At 40.2% G+C, this 19,854-nt stretch overlaps 2 protein-coding genes across 2 annotated transcripts; one reads left to right on the top strand and one right to left on the bottom strand.

The window, feature by feature from the left end:
- Positions 1-2,035: 2,035 nt before the first annotated feature.
- LOC142108168 (uncharacterized) lies at positions 2,036-4,011 on the bottom strand. Its single transcript, XM_075191781.1, has 3 exons — positions 3,636-4,011; positions 3,232-3,315; positions 2,036-2,755 (listed from the first exon to the last, which is right to left on the bottom strand). Exons 1-3 carry the CDS (start codon positions 3,796-3,798, stop codon positions 2,130-2,132), a joined length of 873 nt encoding a protein of 290 aa, XP_075047882.1. The 5' UTR covers positions 3,799-4,011; the 3' UTR covers positions 2,036-2,129.
- A 4,070-nt stretch (positions 4,012-8,081) lies between these two features.
- On the top strand, positions 8,082-9,011 carry LOC142108552 (olfactory receptor 6N2-like). The gene has a single exon (XM_075192297.1). It carries the CDS (start codon positions 8,082-8,084, stop codon positions 9,009-9,011), a length of 930 nt encoding a protein of 309 aa, XP_075048398.1.
- The last annotated feature ends 10,843 nt before the right edge of the window (positions 9,012-19,854 follow it).

The following is a 19,854-nucleotide window of genomic DNA, read 5'->3' as shown; positions in this document are numbered from 1 at the left end:
CCTACGGGACTGATTTTTAAAACCAGGTCTGTATTACACAATCGCTGATGCGGTGAGTGGGATAGCCGATCTTGAGCGGAGTCCAGCTGTGGATTGACAGCAATTTTTGACACTTATACCGGTTTCTGAGGAACATTTCATTTTACCACATTGGAGTGGCTATCTTCAACCCAATTAAGGAACTATTTATTTGTTTTATTTGGTGTGGCCACACCGCTGTATCATGTATTTCGTATTCTGAGTTAATTGGATCCATCTGAGAGCGCATCAGCCACATAGAATTTTCTACGAACTGTGGCATATTTATTATACAATATATATTGTTTATTTGTTGCCTCATATATATTAGATTATTTCAGATTGTATTTGCCACCCGTATACTGCAGTTTACATTTTCCTACATGTATTTTCCACACTGGTCAGTGACTCTCATGTATTGATTTGTTTTTATTAATAAATTGTTATATTTTACCTCACGAATCGTTTGTGGGTGGTGTGTGTACCAGTTACCAGCGCTGATATTTGTGTTTTGGATACCATGTTCGGCCAAGCTGATTAGTCCTGAGAGGATGCAGCCCTTGAGAAATCACTAGGCTTAACACAGCGGAGATGGAAGAAGGGTAATCCAGAAGCAGGTGAGCAAGCCAAAGACTGCTACACTGGCGGTAGCAAGGTACAAAAACAGTATGTAGAAGGAAAGTCAAATAACAAGCCGAGAACTGGTTCACAGGCAGTAGTGCACTAAAAATTTAGGATCTGAGAGAGAGTGTTCAAAAGCAAACAAGAACTGGTACACGAGCAGGTAATAGGCAGAGAAGCAATCCAAGGAAGAATCTCAGGAAAGTTCAGCTTCTGCAGCATAACAGGGAGTCAGACCTCTGTGGAAACCTATTGCTCTGACACTGTTGCAGTGTCAGAGTGAGCTTTACATACTATGCAGCTTTAAAGCATTAGCTAGGTTTAATTACTTTATTAATCAGCCCCTGGGGCTGATTATTTTCAGGCTGAGTGCCTGTTTTTTTCATTGGCCATCTTTTATGTTTAAGACACTTAGGGCTAGATTTACTATCAGGCGTGTTTGTAAACCCGCCGACTTTCGGCGGATTTGGCGGCGGTTTAGCCATCGCCGGATTTACTAAGGCTAAACCCGCCGTCCAAACGGCCAAAAATGATGTTTCCAAACCCGCCTCTGTATACATCGCCATGACGGTTTCAACAATGTTCAACATACAAACAGCCGGATTTACTATTAGGGGGTTTATAAAGCCGCCGGAAAACCGCCATTCAATAGACCAAAATGAAAGCGCTGCTTGTGAGCGGCGAGATTGCTCAAACAGTGTGCTGTTTCTGATATTTGGGCAATCAGAACAGAAGGAAAAGGGCCATTTCATGTACAAAGTTTTTTACTTTGGGATTGTATATGTTAAAAGGCCAGTGTCTTGTAATTGCAGTGTTGTTTTGGTTTCTTTTTCTCTTGTGTCTTCCCACCATGCAATTTATTTACTGATTTAGTAGAGGTGTGTTATAGCATACCTTTGTACTTTGGTAAACTAGGTTCAGGTTACTAGAATAATCGGGTTGTGTGGCTATGTATGCACCTGAAAAGGGGTCTGAAATTATCCTGGCTGGCTGTTTGATACATAATCTAGCAATACATCAATTTACCCCACCGATTATTGCAGTAGACAGTGAAGAAGAAGGGGTCCGTGTCACATGGTGATGTGCAGAGCACAGAGGGCGGAAGGGAGATTAGAGACCGTCTAATTGCAAACTACTTTACGTGTAAGTACATAGTATGAAAAACATTTTTTCCTCAAAAATGTGTTTTATGTGAGTGCAATTTTAGTATTTTATTGTAAAATTTTTGTAAATTGGAACCTTTAAAAACAGGATAGTGTGTACTCCTCATGTGGTAAATATGAACATCCCTGGAATGTGACAGTCAGAGGTCAATGTTTACGTGAAATTAGTGCATAGTTGTTAAAAAATCAGTATACTCTTGTTTAATGTGCAGAAAAGAAACACTGACACAATAGAAATTTAACTGCATTTATTGCAGAACACAATAAATAATAACGTATAATGGTTATAGAAACTTGACAAAACATTAATAAATAACAAACATTGTGCTAGCGATGCCTTTTTGCAGGCATATCGCTATGCTTGGTGCCACTCTCTCCCCTCCCTCGCCCACCCCTGGTGCGAGCACCTCTCCTTGGAGGAGTACTCTGTAGAGATGTGGTAGGCGTACTAGCGGCACTGGTGGAGGCCGATGAAAAAGGGACCGGCAAGCGGGCAATCAGTTCCTGCTGGAGTTGGCCTGCCAGCCGGATAACATTGGCATTCCCCTCGCGAATGGAGGAATGCATGGCGTCCACAGACCCAGACATTTGGGCCAGCTGCACATTCGTCTGCTCCAAAGCGCTTGCCAGCCGGTTTATTGCAGCAGGGATTTGGCTAGTGGAGCGGTGTATTCGCCTCAACTGGGCCGCAATTTGTGACATGTGCCCAGTTTGCCTGTCCATGAACAATGTCTGTTGCTGCTGGAATGCGCCAATAGACAGCGCCATTTCTCTGGCTGGGTCCATAGTTTCAGGTGCAGGTTGGTGGTGTGATGGTTCAGCAGGGCCAGGTGAAACTTCCTGGAGGCCAGACACAGGGGCATCCACTGTTACCAGGGTGATGGTTGTTAGATCCTCTGGCTCAGGGGACATTTCCAGGGACTCCGCCTGAGGTGGCTGGTATGAAGAGGGCCCTGTGTATGAAAAATGATGGTAAGTATATAGTATATAATATGTTTGTATATTGCATTCTGAACACTGGATAGGAAAGAATATTCTTTAGCAACTACAGATTCTTTCACAATGTTTGCATTCCTGATTTCTAGTCCTATGCTACCTGCTTATGGATGCACTTATTATCCTTTTAATACCCATTATCCTTTGGACTGTGTAGTACATGCTGGGTTATTTTGACTAAACTGCATGCTATAAAAAGTGGAGATGTTGCCGATAGCAACCAATCAGATTTTAGCTGTCATTTAGTTGAATGCAATAAATAAAGTAAAGGTATATTCTGATGGGTTTCTATAGACAACATATCAGTTTAGTAAAATGTAGCCCTAACTTCTCATTGCAAAAAATAAAAAGTAAAAAAAAAAACATTGACAGCAACATTTGCACAGAAAATCAAGTAACTCCATTATTTCTCTCCTAAACAGAAATCACGCACCTGCTTGCTCGTCTGTGCCCGAATCTCTCGCTGAAGGTGGAGGTGTAGGTCTGGCACTGGGACTGAACTGCGGTCCTGGCGATTCTAGATGTATTAGAAAAAGCATATAATGTATTTCTAGAAAAAAACAATTTCCAAATATACTGTTTATTGCACAAATGTGTTTGCAATTTTTGTATTTTTTTTACTATGAGAAAATTTATTTTTTTACAAACTATTAGAGGCAAAAATACACTTTGCAAAACCACAAAAAAAAAAAAAAAAAAAAAACGTTTGCAAAGAGAAAAGCAGTTTTAAAAAGAGAAAAGCAGTTTTAAAAAGAGAAAAGCAGTTTTAAAAAGAGAAAAGCAGTTTTAAAAATAAATAAATAATTACTGTTAGAGTAAAATATGCAAATAACTCACCAACTACTTGTCCAAAAGAGGGCGAATCCGTGTCTTGGACGTTTATCCCCTCGACAATCTCTGCCGGCATTATCTGTCGCAGCTCCTCCTCGTACGTTGTGTACTCAATACGAAGAGGGGGGCCACCACCCGTGCGCCTGGTTGCCCTCTTTTCCTGGGCCATCTTCTCTTTCAGCCTCCTTTTTATATCCGAAAACCGCTTGCGGCAGTGCGCCACTGTCCTCTTTAGTGGGCCCACTGCGTTCACGGCATCACAGACACGCCCCCACAATTGGTGATGCCGCCTTAGAGGAGTCCGGGCTGCCAGGTTGCCTAGTATGACCTCATAACAGGGAACGATATTGTGCACCAACACACAATTCTCATCATGTGAGAAGCGCACATTCATCCCTGTCTTGGTCTTCCTGCCCTGACCTGTCTCCTCAACCTCTCCCTCTCCCTCCTCTGACCCCTCAACCTTCATCTCCCTCTCCTCAGCCTGTTCTCCCCTCCTATCTCTGGACATAATGACAAATAAATGTCAAACACACAAAACACAGAAAGACTTACAAACACAAAAGACAAACTACACTAAGTACAGACACACTCTCAACACAGTCACACACAAGTAACACAGACAAAGGACAAGTCAAATACCAAAAAAACAATACAGAAAATAACAGAGAAAATAAATGTACAAAACAGAAAAATACCACAGGACTACTCACACTTCAATCAGATATCGCTCCACCAATCCACCAAACTCCAACTCTCACCAACTCACAGCAAACCACTATCCTCCAAACTCCTCTCACAAAACTCCTCAAACCCCTATCAAAGAAAAAGTGTCAGGCCAGTGGTTTATATAGGGCTTGTGATGTCAAATCTCCTGACTTTGAAAATAGCCAATAGTAACAGGCCAGGAGACAGGTGTAATTTTCAAAAAAACGGCCTTTACACAAAAGCGCCGTCATTTAAAGCAAAAGCGCCATGTTCTATTCAAAGCCGCCGGCGGCTTTGAGCATTACATCCCGCCGTGACATCGCCGGCGGCTTCAAATTGAAGCTGATATGCGCCCATTAGTAAATCCGGCTGTTTCCAATGCAAACCCGCCGGAAAACCGCCGCGATGCATGGCGGCTTCAAGCCGCCATGCATCACGCCTGATAGTAAATCTAGCCCTTAGTGTAGACATGAGTTACTGACCAGCTACCCTGCACCTCTGGATGCTTGGTTATCTGTGACCCGAATTCCCTGTTGTGCCCTTGGGTTGTTTTCTGGACCCTGCTTTTTTTCCTGTGTCCTTTGACCTTTTGCCTGTTTCCTGGAGTTTCCGTGTTTGCTACCTGCCCTGACCTTCAGATTATATCTTGACCTTTCTGCTTGCTATAGACCCACAACCTAAGCCTGTCCCTGGTTTCTGCCTCCAGTATTCCGGTTCCCTACCCTGCGCTGAGGTTATTTTGTTAAGCTTCTACTACCAAAGAGTTAAGTCTTGGGGGCATTCGAGTACCTCTGAAAGCATATTGTTCTACGGGAAGGGCGGCTGCTAAAGGTGAAGACCTCTTCTAGTCCAATTCTAAAAGCTTTGGTTGTTATGTTCTCTCTCTCTCTCTATCTCTCTCTCGATATGTATCTGGTTTTATGTATGCATTTTTATGATTGCACCGATCAGCCACAACATTAAAACCATCTGCATAATACTGTATTTTTATGATTGAATTCCCTCTGTATCTGCTCATTGTATCTTTATAATCATGCCATCTATTTAATTAATCAATTGGACTATCAGATTATTTAATGCTGCTTACTGCCAGTGTGAATAAACTACATTAATCTAAAATACATAGCATTTGCAGATTTGGACTGATCTACACGAGTCCACCATCCCAACCTTCTCCTAACTCATTCTCCATGTTCCATGTCTCTTCAGGGGTCTTCAATTATATGAGTTGACTTTGAACTGTTTATCTAGGCATTCACTTTACCAATTGTAAACCCACCATTGTTGTTTATGTGATTTACATTGAAATACCAAAGGATAATTGCAAAAATTAAATAAATAATTTATTTATTTATATACAAACAATTTAAGCCTCTCATTTTCCATATTTAAAATTACTTATATTAAGGCATACTATTTAAACTATTATTTTAAATGGACTATTTAATAAGTTTATATACATAGCATTTTGTCACTTCTTTTGAATTGGGATTACACCAAGTCTCTTGAGAGTTATTAATGTGATTTTAAAACCTTAGTGATTAATTAAACGACTTTGTTTACTACTTAGTCGCAAATAAATAGAAATCCCAAATGAATGAATTCTGGTAATGATTGCAGACCTATAGATCCACAGATATATAAATAAACATTTGCTAATGCATCTGCTCTTTATTGCTACAGATTGTATGACTGTATATATTTTTAATTAACTAAAAAAAATTGTAATACTTTTGCAAACATTACAATTTCAGATTTACTTTAGGCTTCGTGCTGGTGTTTTTTTCTTTTTTTGATATTGTATGACTGACCACTTGTGCACAATTTATTAGATATTCAATTTATTGAAATATCTTAAAATATAAACAAACTTAGCAACTAATATGCAGAATATTTCAAAAAATACATACATTTAATTTGCCAGTGGTTAAACAAGATCCCTATTTAGAATATTCGAAAGATGGTAAAGTATACATTATTATTATTATGAATCATGCATTTTTTTTTAGAATAAAAGTTTAATAAATAGAAAGATTTGAAGTATTTTATGTATACAAATAAAACATACTGTCCTCTTTAAATCCAAATTGCTATAAAGGATTGCCTATTGCTGAATGGAAAATGAAGAGCATACTGCACTGGGTCATCTGAAGGGTACTGTGAAAATATTACTATTAAAATGTAATATTATTGGAAGGTTTCTAATGATGTTTAAAATGTTATAAAAATATGTGTTTTCCTTGGTTTACTATATTAGATGCTCGTAGAAAATCTATGACTAAAGGAAAGTTGATTCGGAATGTTTAGGTAGGTATTCTAAAAACATAATAAACAGATCATGGAATTATATGCAAAAAATAAACCAAAACTGGAAGTCAATCAATCAATGTGATCATAAGTAGTCATTAATCTAATTATACCTTATCTCACAGGTTAAGCTTTGTTTTATTCACAGGAAAGACAATCTGAGTGTTTAACATAGTGTAGATTGCATGAAATAATTTTTTATCAATCTGAAGGATGATTATAAATGTAGGGCTTAATTCTGTAATGCAATTAAGATGCAATTATGATAACTCTTTCACTCTCTTTCTCTCTCTCCATTCCCTCACCCCCTATTTTTCCGTTATTGTGTATTTTTTTACAGTAACAGATCAGACTTGGAATATAATTCTTATATAGTCTTTAGGAAAATAAGTATTTAATAGAGTTAAGTAAATGAACAAATGCATAATTTGTCCAACCATTCAAAAGGCCATTATTTTTTAATGTGAACCTAATCACTTCTATTATCAAATGTTGTCCTCATTGGGACGCAATACACTTTGTTGGTGCTCTATGGTCTTGAGCTGTGCCATCTATACCCTTTGGTTCCACATATATATTAATGTGGTTAACTTGTATGCCCCTGTTTTATATATGCTCTGGATTTCTCATTGTCTGACACTGCAGAGCACCGTGATGTTTTTCAAATTAATAATACTAATAATAATAATAATAATAGATAATAATAACAATAATAACATATAATAATACTAATAATAATAATAGATAATAATAATAATAACAATAATAATAACAATCATAATAGATAATGATAACAATAACAATAATAACATATAATAATAATAATAATAATAATAATAATAACATATAATAATAATAATAATAAAAATAATAGTAATAATAATAATAGATAATAATAATAACAACAATAATAATAATAACAATCATAATAGATAATGATAATAATAACAACATATAATAATAATAACAACAACAATAATAATAACAATCATAATAGATAATGATAATAATAATAATAATAATAATAATAATAACATATAATAATAATAACAATAATAATAACAATCATAATAGATGATAATAATAATAATAATAACAATCATAATAGATAATAATAATAATAATAACAATAATAATAACATATAATAATAATAATAATAATAATAATAATAATAATAATAATAATAAAAATAATAATAATAATAATGTTTCATAAACATCTGTATTACCACCAGTGTCAAAATTATAGCATAGGTATAAGCAAAGGTGCCTATCTTTAATTCCCATCTATTGACAGCTGTACATTATGTTGGTAGAGCTCATCCATGTAAGATATGGCATGTTTAATTCATTTTACAATGATCATTTTTTATTCAATTTATTTATTCTCAGAAAGAACCTTTCAACTGGAATGGATTAAAACTGTTAAATAGCAACATGATGAACATTTCAAACAATTCTCTTGTTACACAATTCATCATCATAGGTTTTCCTGATATAAATGGTATTCAAGGCCTATTGTTTATCCTTTTGAGTATTATATACATCTTCACACTTAGCGGTAATCTGACAGTATTCACCCTCATCTGTACTCATCATCAACTCCATGTTCCTCTCTACCTTTTCGTTGCTATACTTTCTTTCCTGGAAATCTGGTACACAACCGTTACTATTCCCAAAATGCTGACAAATTTGCTGAATGAGAAGTTGATCTCATATATTGGCTGTCTGCTGCAAATCTATTTTCTTCATTGTTTAGGTATCACAGAAGCCTTTCTTTTAACGGCAATGGCCTTTGACCGCTACATGGCCATATGTAATCCACTAAGGTACCCATCCATAATGACTATTGCTTGTTGTTTTCAGCTAGCAGCTTGTTGTTGGGTTGTAGGATTTCTTGGACCCTTAACACAAATCATCTTGCTGTCTCACCTTTCCTTCTGTGGCTCAAACAAAGTTGAACATATCTTCTGTGACTTCGCGCCACTGATCAAATTGGCATGTTCTGACACTTCACTCAATGTCACAGTAGATTTCACCATCAACTCATTTATTATTTTTATTGCCTTTACCTGCATCATCCTATCTTACATCAACATCATTTCTGCTGTGTTCAAAATAAGGACTACAGAGGGCAGGAAAAAGGCCTTTTCTACTTGTGGAGCTCATCTCACTGTTGTTCTACTTTTTTTTGGCAGTGTGAGTTTTATGTATATTAGATTGACCAAAAATTACTCTGTCAACTATGATCGTGTGATGGCTGTGATTTACTCAGTTCTAACGCCAATGTGCAATCCAATCATTTATAGTCTTCGGAATCGAGAAATAAAAGAGCTACTTAAGAAAAAATTAAATGAATTATTTTAGTGTGTTTCATTTCTATGTTTATTCACGAATGCAAGTCCGCCTTTTTGTGGGAACTGATCATTTCATCCTAGACATATGAGTCATCCAGAACTTCAATGTTATTCTGTGTTAGATTTTGTACATATCACTTGCAGATTAATTATTTATCAACCTTTCTAGAAACTTGAAGAATAATATTTTCCAGTCCATACAGTCTCTTAACAACTACATTTTGAAGTATACCTACAATACTCTCAGCCCGTAAACAAATGTCTATTAATAAAGAGCAAACACTGCAGATTTTCTAAAGGAGATTAAAATCATGACTTGTGCACCATGTATTCTAAATATTGGAGTTCTCCCATGCTCCTTCCCAGCGATTGTTTAGGGGTATTTACGGAAGTATATTGTCGTATGCCATACCGACACTTCTCCCACTACCTTCATTGTAAAACTATTAAATTCAATTCACTTACATTTCTTTTTCATTATTCATACCGCCACTTCTAAAATTCCATACTGCCACTTTTATATTTCTACTTCGACCACTGCACCCAGAGATCATTATATATTTACACGCACCATATGTAATTATCATATGTCAACTTTAATTTTCCATAAATACTGTCAAACAATATTTTTATTGGTTAGTTGTTAGAAAGGCTGTTTAACCTGCGTCCCCTACTTTGTTTTAGTTATAGTCCCTGCTTCTGTCATAAAGCTAATTTGCCTTATATCGCCCTAAGCAACATAAGAGTTCTATGTAATTTGGTAATTGGACGGAGTATGTCCATAGCATCATATGCTACATATTATAAATTACCAGAAGAATATCACAAAATCTTCAGTCTTCATTACTTAGCAAAATCCCTTCAGATCTTCACAGCCTCTACAAAACCGACCTCTGTGCTACCTATTTTAATTTGATTGTATTTTTTAATATTAATCGATTAATATAAACTTCTAAGTTAAGTGCTGTGAATACCTGCATTGTTTCTATTAATTCTTCTGAACACATAGAAATGAAATGATCTAAAAACCCATCTCTTTTTTAAATCTTACCTCATCCCTGATGATGCTATTCACACTAATACACCTGCACAGCTGTCCCAAACTCCACTCTAAGCCACACTCACTCCTCTTGTTTCAGCCATGACCTCTTCCACTTAGAATGTAAGCTCTCTAATGAGCAGGGTCCTCCATACCAATTATTTTCATGTCTGCATTTATTTTGTCTGCTTTATATGTCCTTGTTTTATGTTTCTACTGTTTTCCCTACTGTCCGAGGCTGCGGAGCACTGAGGTGCCTTATAAATCTACTATAATAATAATAATAATGATCTTGCCTGCATCTAAAGCTTTTGAAATCAGAAATTCACTCCCAAAGAAAACGTCAACATATACTGTAGCCCTGATATGATATAATATAACTAAATAATACATTTTGGCAATCTATTCAATAGTTTTTGACCTTCAAAAAACTAGTGTTTTAATTGATATTGGGCTATATTGTTGTATTCAGGTGATTACAATGGGGGATAATAAACCAAGATTAAATAAGAGAGGACGGACACAACTACTGTAGAACAGTTGTACATGTTGATATGCGGAAAGTCAAGTAATTAACTACATTTGCTGAACAATCTACTATATAAATTGTCACCCATTCAGTGGCTCAGGCAGAGATGGACATATGTACGTTTTTTGTGTAATATAGGAATTTCTGTACTTTGAATGTGCATGAATAATACATAGTCACAAGTCACTATGTTAAGTGAGACATATGCTCACTTACTACTCTCTACGCTTAGACCAAGTACAGTAAGGTGGTTTCACATAATTTGCATTGCATATAGAGGTGGAAGCCGCCTCAGATAGTGTATCTGTTGTAGCTGGTCTACCCCTCGTGCAAGATCCATGCTGATGATGATCATTTGAAAAACAGTTGTTTTCCTGGCAGCTCAAATCACACAGCAGTGTGACATCACTAACATTAAAAAGCCAAGTTACTTCCTCATGAACATTGATAGGATTGTGAGGAACGAGGGTTGAGGATTTAAACGAGTAGATGAGTTGGAAACTTTGTTGGGCCATGTTTACTGCAATTTCTGAGAGTTCAATTGTCTAATTGCTTTCTGTGTTGTTTACTTTTTTGTGAGATTACATTAGTTTCTTGTCTTTTTTTTAATTTAAGTCCTGTTTGTGTTTTTTGTGAGTGTGGTGTAAGTGGTGGTAGCCATCATTACGATGACCACCACTCCGACTAAAATTATAGCTACACTAATAAAGCGATCGCTAAAACTCCAACTTCGAGGAAAGGCAGACTTGCCTAAAAACTGATATAGAATATTTTCGACAGCACTGCAATAAATCAGCACAAAATTCTGTCAGTGTGATTGTTGTCACTTAAAATGGCGACAGTCACATTGGCGTTATTAAGAGGCAATGCGAGGACCCCGCAGCTGCTTAAAGTACAAACCTTATTTAAATAAAGAAAATATTTGGAAATATTCTATATCAGTTTTTAGGTAAGTGTGCCTTTACTCAAAGTCGGAGTTATAGTGATCGCTATTTTAGTGTCGCTATAACTCTTGCTAGAGTGGTGGTCATCGGAATGATGTACCCCACCCAGTGTGAGTGGCATTTGTGTTAGGCTTTTTAAACATTTGAGCATTTTCTTCCCATAATCTGGAAAATCAGCCGTCATACGACTGTTTGGTCGGAAGTCGGGTTAGTGTGCCTAGTGACACGATGGTCGAAAGTCGTTCCAAAGTGTCGGCTCATTTGGTTGCTCACACTGTTTCATTTTTTCCGACCAATTACCCAACAATCATGTAGTGTGTATGCGTCATGCTCACGATCTCCATAGAGTTTACAGAGTCGGGCTCTTTTCAGCCGATGCTAGCGATGAATGTCTTGTTGAATAAATGTAGAGAGTGTGTAGAAGAAATAATTCATTTGTTCGGTCTGATACAGAATGTTTAGTTTCTTAGTCACAGAAGCTAACGAAATTCGTAAGAACATGTGGATAGCTATAACAAGGCGATTATAATCAGAGTGACAATGTGACAAAAATGAATGAATGAATGAATATTGTGCTGTCATTCTCTGAAGACTAGTGGACCAGATGAAGAGCACAGATCTGAAGGTAAATCGTGTCAGTGTGTACGCATGAATCGCCAGACTGATCGGACCTTCAGTCGTAGGTTCAATCGTTTGAGATAACACATCGGTTGGAAAATTCTTCAGTGTGTAGCTAGCCTTAGTCTAGTTAGTTTGTTGTGTTTGCTTGGAGTTCTGAGTTTTGTGTGTTTGTTATGGACAGAAAAAGGAGAGGTGATGAGAGTGTGGCGGAGAAGCATGTAGAGCAGTAGGTTCAGAGGAGGCAGTAGAGTGATTACAGGAGTTAGGAGATAGGAGCCAGGTGCAGAAATCTTAAACAGGACACAACATCAGGTTTTTTACCGGTGAAAATGTTATGTTAGTGTTTTCAATCATATCTTGCTATGACCTTATTTTTGGAAGCCGGACAACTAGGACCCTTCTCAAGCGGAAATGCTGTTATGGGCCAATATATGTGATGCAGTCTATGCAGTGGAGCTCTTAAAGAAATCTGTGGGCCACTGTAACAGAAGGTTTTCTGACATCAAAAAAGGCTAAACGAAAAATTATTGGAGGAGAGAACGACTGTAGCAGCACAGATGGTGGGTCTTCATCAGAAAAACACCAATTACGAGGAGGAGCTATGACAGATAATGCCTCTATCACAGCAGCTTGTTGGTGAGTTCTTTTAATGTACGCTGTCCAAATAGTATGTCACAGCATGATACATGTGTACTTTTTTATTGAACCATGCTGACATAATTCTTTTTAAATCATTTTTATTACAAGTGGTAATTTCATACCTTACACAGAGAGATTTTAAAAATAATAGTTTGAAACATGTTTCAATTAACAGGTCCACCTGAAAGCCTCTTATTTATTTATTTAATGATCAGAAGCATCTAACAGACTTAATTTGTGTGTATATTATTCAAAATCTAGAGCATACATGAATTGGTCATTTTAGTTAATATTCAATTTTGGTTACATATTGTCCTTTATAAATAGTTACAATAATTAATGCCAAGGCTGCTTCCAAATAACTTTTCACTACATCTACCCCTATCTGTAGAGGAATACTGTATTAAAGTGTGCTGGTGTTCCCGTTACCCAACACTTTGAACATACTGCCTGCTTTTACAGGAACCTTTATCAAGTCAGAGACGTATAGGTAGCATAACCCTTATTATCATTGTTTGGGCAATAGATGGCCCTAGAGTTGCATGTGGCCCTCGGAGTCTTCACCTGATGTCCCCACATGTCTTGTTGCTTGTAACACTTGTTCAAAATATGTAACATTTAATTACAGATAGGTGGCTCTTTCTGTTATTGAATGTATTGTTTTAACTTATTACTGAAATGAAGCAATCTGCGGCCCCTGAAGTGTATTAGATTGCTCATCACTGTTCTAAAGTATCCATCTACCAGAGACATTCTCAAAGACTTCATTGTTTGTTTATGCCTAATACAAATTGTGAGTTTCTATTATAGCATTAGTACCATTACCACTGCATTATTGTCTGTGGATGTGTTTGTTATTGCATTATTATACTATTCTATTTTCTATTTTGCTGTCAGTTATATACAATTGTTTTTCCATTTTGACATTGCTATTGTATTCTGTAATCCAACTTGCACCATATTCCAAGAGCTTTTCATTTGCTACAATTAATACCAAATAATCTTATGGTTTTACAGCTCATAATTGTTTTTACAAGAAATAAATTACAAATACCACACACTAGTCACAAGGTGTTAGGTGATAGATTACTGGGCTTCTATCCTAATAAAGGTGCCACGTGGCTTTACCTGTGAGCAGTGGTTAAAGTGGAAACTTAAAAGTGCTGGTATGGAATTTTCAATTTGAAATGAACGGCTGGGGGATTGGGGAGTCACATAGGCCCCCCAAAGGTTTAGGAGTTTTGATAGAGTGAAATTAATTTTAGATGCATTTTAACACTATATAGTATGATATAAAACATTAAATGATACAAGGCTATCCAGCGTGTGTGTCCCACCTCTCCTGTGCCTAATTACCTTTCCTCTGTGTCCCTCCACCTCTCCCTCATTTCTACTTTGGGTACTTAAATTTTCCCTCATATCTCCATAATATTATGATACAACTTTCCAAAATATCTCCCTTATATGTTCCACGTTACCCTTTATCTTTCCCTTATCTGTTTTCTTTCTCTGTTCCTATGTGGCCCTATCTTCATTGCAGGTATCAACCTCTCTCCTTCACTACCTGCTCTCCCCTGTGCCTCACATTCTGCTTCTTTCACTCCTTTTATTTCTTGATTTTCAATATCTATCCCTGTTCCCGCTCCTATTATTCACTCTCATTAGTGAAATCACAAGCTTGCCCCTTATTCATCACACTGCTGCCTCCTTCATTACACTGGAACCTCCTTCATCACACTTGAGCACTCTTTTATCACACTATGCCCCCTCCTTCATTACACTGTGCCCTTCTTCATCGCACTGTGTCACTTTTTTTTGCGCATGTTTGTATTGTTATCACTGTGACCCTTTTATCATCACACTGTGCCCTCCTTTATCACTGTGCCCCTTTTTTAATCACACTGTGCCCTCGTTTATCACTGTGCCCCTCCTTCATCACGCTGTGCCACCTCCTTCTGCACATGTTTGCCTTTTCATCACTGTGCCCCCCTTCATCACACTGTGCTCTATCCTTCATTACACTGTGCCCTCTCTTTCATCACACTTTTGCCTCTTCATCACCTTGTGCCCCATCATTGCACTGCTGCCCTGTTCATTGCAATGCTGCCCCCTTCATCACTGTACTGTCTTTATTACATCACTGCCCCATTCATCACTGTGCCCGCTTCATTGCACTGCTGCATCCTTCATCACATTGCTGCCCCCTCCATTCTTTACTTACCTTTCTATGACCATCTTTTCTTCTGTTTTCTTCTCTTCCTCTTCTTCCATTTTAGGTCTTCTTGTTCCTCTCTGCTCCTCACTGACATTCTCAGGATGTGATGATGACATCACACCCAAAATTAAGTGAGAAGGGAGCTGGGATGAGGGCATCACTGTGGGCACCAAATAAGTATGTACAGGGCCGGTAGACAAGCTGCGAAGGCATGGCATCCCACCCCCCCAAACACCTTGCTTACCCCGCGATCTGCTGGCCCTGGCTGCCTGTAAGGAAGTGAGGTAAAGAAGTGCCTGTATGTCATACTGCCACATACCGCCCCACTTTGAGCTCTGCCTGTCAGTGTGTGTTCCAGCAAGTAGTTTTATTTGGTAGTCAGGTAGGGGATTCAAAAGTCAACTCTTGAATGTAGAGAGTGGAATTGAATCAGGAGGAGACACTGTACTGAGAAGAAAGCCTGGAAAAGGTGAGACAAGTCTATTTGTGAGGTTAACCAGCCCTCTCCCCTCCAGATGCTGAGTGTCACTATGCTAGTTATTCCCAAAAGAGAACCCCCTGGCTGTGTTAGCTAAGTCAATTAGTCGTGATAGGATGGGTCATGAGGTTCAAAGCTGAAGTTCATGGTGTCAGGCGCCGTCCGCACGGCCGCCTGACTGTCTGATCGTGCGTCTGGTTGCTAGGCAACCAGACGCGTCATTTCCGGATTCCCCCTGCCATCCATTCCCTAGCAGTATGACGCGCCCCGTTGCTAGGCAACGGGACGCTATGTGATTCCCGGCGGCAGGCATGACAGCGCTGCAGCGCTGATGCTGATTGGATCCCCACATTATTTAAACCCCTTCCTGTCCTCTAGTCAGTGCCAGAGTATCAGGTCTTCCTGCCTCCAGCGTTTGTGTGTACCAGTTGCTATATTGTTCCTGACATTCCTCATGCTGCTTGTGACCCTTTTGACCCGGACCGTTTGACCACCTCTATCTGGATTCTGCCTTTGTACTGCGCTCCCTGAAGGTTACCGACTCGGCTTGCCTCACCATTCTTCTGGATTTCCCTTTTGTACCTCCTCTACCTGAACGTTGCTGAACCGGCCTGTCTGACACCCCCTTGTATCTCGCTGTGGACTCTAGGAAGGACCGCGACCTGCGTGTCCCTGCAGCGGAGTCCATACTTCCTTGCGGGGGTTCCTGGTGAATACCAGGGGCACGTTAGACTCCGCGCCTTCCTCTGAGTTGCGCCAACAACAGCAGGTACCTTCTACCAGTCATACACCCACTATCAGTCGTGACAGTATACTCTGGCCATGACAACGGAGGGGTCTGGTGAACCGTCTGCTCGTGACCTACTCCTGCATTTGGCCCAACGAGTGGAGCAACAAGAAGCAGCCCAAGCGCATCTTCTACAATGTGTCCAAGGGATTGCTACCCGCTTCGATACATTTCAGAATGCTGCACCCGCTACACCAGCCATAACCTCTGCGGCATCCAGAGCATCCAGTGTGGTTACGGTCTCTACAGCGGCCTCCGGTGTACGCATCCCGACACCCGAAAAGTTTGACGGTGATCCCAAGAAGTGCAGGGGCTTTCTGAACCAATGTGCCATCCAATTTGAGTGCAACCCAGGGGCCTTTTCTTCAGAACGCACCAAAGTAGCTTTTCTCATCTCCCTCCTCAGTGGTCAAGCCCTTGCCTGGGCCTCACCTTTATGGGAACAAGGGGGTCCACTTCTTAATAACTCCAACTCTTTCATTGAAGCTTTCAGGAAAGTCTTCGATGATCCCGGAAGAGTTGCTTCTGCAGCTACCAGCTTGTTAAACCTCCGCCAAGGTGACCTGTCCGTGGGGCAATACGCAGTTCAATTTCGAACCCTGGCTTCCGAGTTAAAATGGAATAACGAAGCACTGGTGGCAACCTTTTGGCAAGGTCTGGTGGACCGGATTAAGGATGAGTTAATTTCCAGAGAACTCCCGGCTGAGTTAGATTCTCTCATCTCCATGTGCATCAAGGTGGATTTGCGCTACCAAGAGCGCACGCAGGAACGCTCTCCTGGCAAACGGTTCATACCACGGCTAGCACCCCAGTTCCAAAATCCCATCCTGCCAGTGGATGAACCAATGCAAGTAGGACGCTCTAAATTATCCCTTGAAGAGAGGGAGAGACGCTTCAAACAACGCCTGTGTCTGTATTGTGGAGATCCGGGACACCTGCTAAGAGTTTGTCCCAAGAAACCGGGAAACTCTTCCTCCTAAACGGTGGCGGGGAGGCCGTTTTAGGAGAATCCACAGTTGCTCCCTATTCTAAAGAAAATTCCCCAGAATTTCAGATGGCTGTCATCCTGAGCACCCCCAAGGGTACCTTTTCCACCACGGCCTTTGTGGACTCCGGCTCCTCCGGGAACTTCATTTCGGCGGATCTAGCTTCGCAGCTCCAAATACCTCTGAACCCATTGCCCCAACCGTTATCTCTGACGGCAGTCGACGGAAGTCGTGTCACTCACGGCTCCATCTCCTCCGTGACTTCTCCTGTTCGGTTGAGGGTAGGAGTACTTCATAGCGAAATGATCCAACTTTTGGTGTTGCCGAGGTCCATTAATCCCCTCATCTTGGGGCTACCATGGCTGAGAAAACATTCTCCTCAGATGGATTGGGACCACGCTCAAGTTATGTCGTGGGGTGAAGGATGTCGCTTTGAATGTCTGTCTAGAGTCTTGCCTCCTAAATGTCAAGTAATGGCTCATTCCGAGCTAACCCACCTTCCTGAGGCCTATATGGAATTCCAAGATGTATTCAGTAAAGTGGAAGCGGAGATCTTGCCTCCTCATCGTCCCTGGGATTGCGCTATTGTTTTATCTCCTGACCAACCCATCCCCAAAGGGCGGACCTACCCTTTATCTCGTCCAGAGACGTCAGCCATGTCTCAATATATTTCAGAAAACCTGAAACGGGAATTTATCCGCAAATCTACTTCCCCAGTGGGTGCAGGGGTTTTTTTTGTTAAGAAGAAGGATGGGTCTCTTCGGCCTTGTATTGATTATCGTCCTCTCAACCGCATCACTGTCAAAAATCGATATCCACTACCTCTCATCTCCGACCTCTTTGACAAACTCAGTGGATCTCAAATCTTTTCCAAACTAGATCTCCGTGGGGCCTATAATTTAATTCGCATCAAAGAAGGAGACGAATGGAAAACGGCCTTTAACACCAGAGATGGACATTTCGAGTACCTGGTGATGCCCTTCGGCCTCTGCAACGCCCCAGCCATCTTCCAAACCTTCGTTAACGATATCTTTCATGACCTGTTATACACTTCTGTGGTAGTGTATCTAGACGATATATTAATATTTTCTAAAGATCTGAAGACTCATCGGGAACAAGTAAAGGAGGTCTTACGTAGACTTCGGAAACATCACCTCTACTGCAAGCTGGAAAAATGTGTGTTTGAGATTAGTCAGGTATCTTTTCTTGGTTTCATCGTGTCGGGTCAAGGTCTTTGTATGGATCCCACCAAGGTGTCAGCTATTCTGGACTGGCCTCAGCCACAAGGCCTTAAAGCTATTCAAAGGTTCATCGGCTTTGCAAACTATTATCGCCAATTTATTCAGGGATTCTCCACCATTATAGCCCCCATTACAGCGTTAACCAGGAAGACTGCCAACCCTAGGGTCTGGTCTTCGGAGGCCATGTCTGCCTTCATAACGTTAAAGAAAGCATTCTCTTCAGCCCCAGTTCTGTCCCAGCCAGATCAAGAACGACCTTTCTTCTTAGAGGTAGATGCATCCTCAGTAGGCATTGGGGCGGTGCTTTTTCAAGAGTCTCCGGCTGGCTCACACAACCCGTGTGGGTTTTTCTCCAGACGATTTCTTCCAATCATCATCATCATCATCATTTATTTATATAGCGCCACTAATTCCGCAGCGCTGTACAGAGAACTCATTCACATCAGTCCCTGCCCCATTGGAGCTTACAGTCTAAATTCCCTAATATAGACACACACTCACACACATAGACATATACATACAGACAGACAGGTAGAGACTAGGGTCAATTTTTTTGATAGCAGCCAATTAACCTACCAGTATGTTTTTGGAGTGTGGGAGGAAACCGGAGCACCCGGAGGAAACCCACGCAAACACAGGGAGAACATACAAACTCCACACAGATAAGGCCATGGTCGGGAATCAAACTCATGACCCCAGTGCTGCGAAGCACAAGTGCTAACCAAGCGAATGTAATTATGGAATAGGGGACAAGGAATTACTGGCCATCAAGGCGGCTCTGGAGGAGTGGCGACATCTGTTGGAGGGGGCTATATTTCCTGTTACTGTGTTTACCGACCATCGGAACTTAGTGTTCATTCAAGAGGCTCGTTGCCTTAATCCTCGGCAAGCCCGCTGGGCATCCTTCTTTGCTCGATTTAACATGAAGCTAACATTCTGCCCGGGAGCCAAGAATGGACGTGCTGATGCATTATCTCGCTCATTTGACGATTCCGATCGTTTAAGACCGTTGGTTCCTCAGCATATTATTGATCCTTCTAATATCGTAGCCCTTACTAGGACCAAAACGTCCTCTCCTCCTCCAGGCCGGTCATTCGTGGAACCCCATCTCCGGTTCAGGACCCTGCAGTGGGCTCATTCATCCCGCATTGCCGGCCATGCTGGAATAAAGAAGACAACATCGCTGCTTTGCCGACGCTTCTGGTGGCCTAATGTACGTGCCGATGTTGAGAGATTTATTGCTTCCTGCACTACTTGTGCTCAACACAAAACTTGTAGAAGAGTCCCGGCAGGCCTTCTTCGTCCACTTCCTATCCCCGATGCTCCTTGGGAAAGTGTGGCCATGGATTTTATCACAGACCTACCCCTCAGTGC

Source organism: Mixophyes fleayi, chromosome 12, assembly GCF_038048845.1.
Source record: "Mixophyes fleayi isolate aMixFle1 chromosome 12, aMixFle1.hap1, whole genome shotgun sequence".
Taxonomy (NCBI): Eukaryota; Metazoa; Chordata; class Amphibia; order Anura; family Limnodynastidae; genus Mixophyes; species Mixophyes fleayi.
This window is presented reverse-complemented; position numbering and strand designations above follow the sequence as displayed.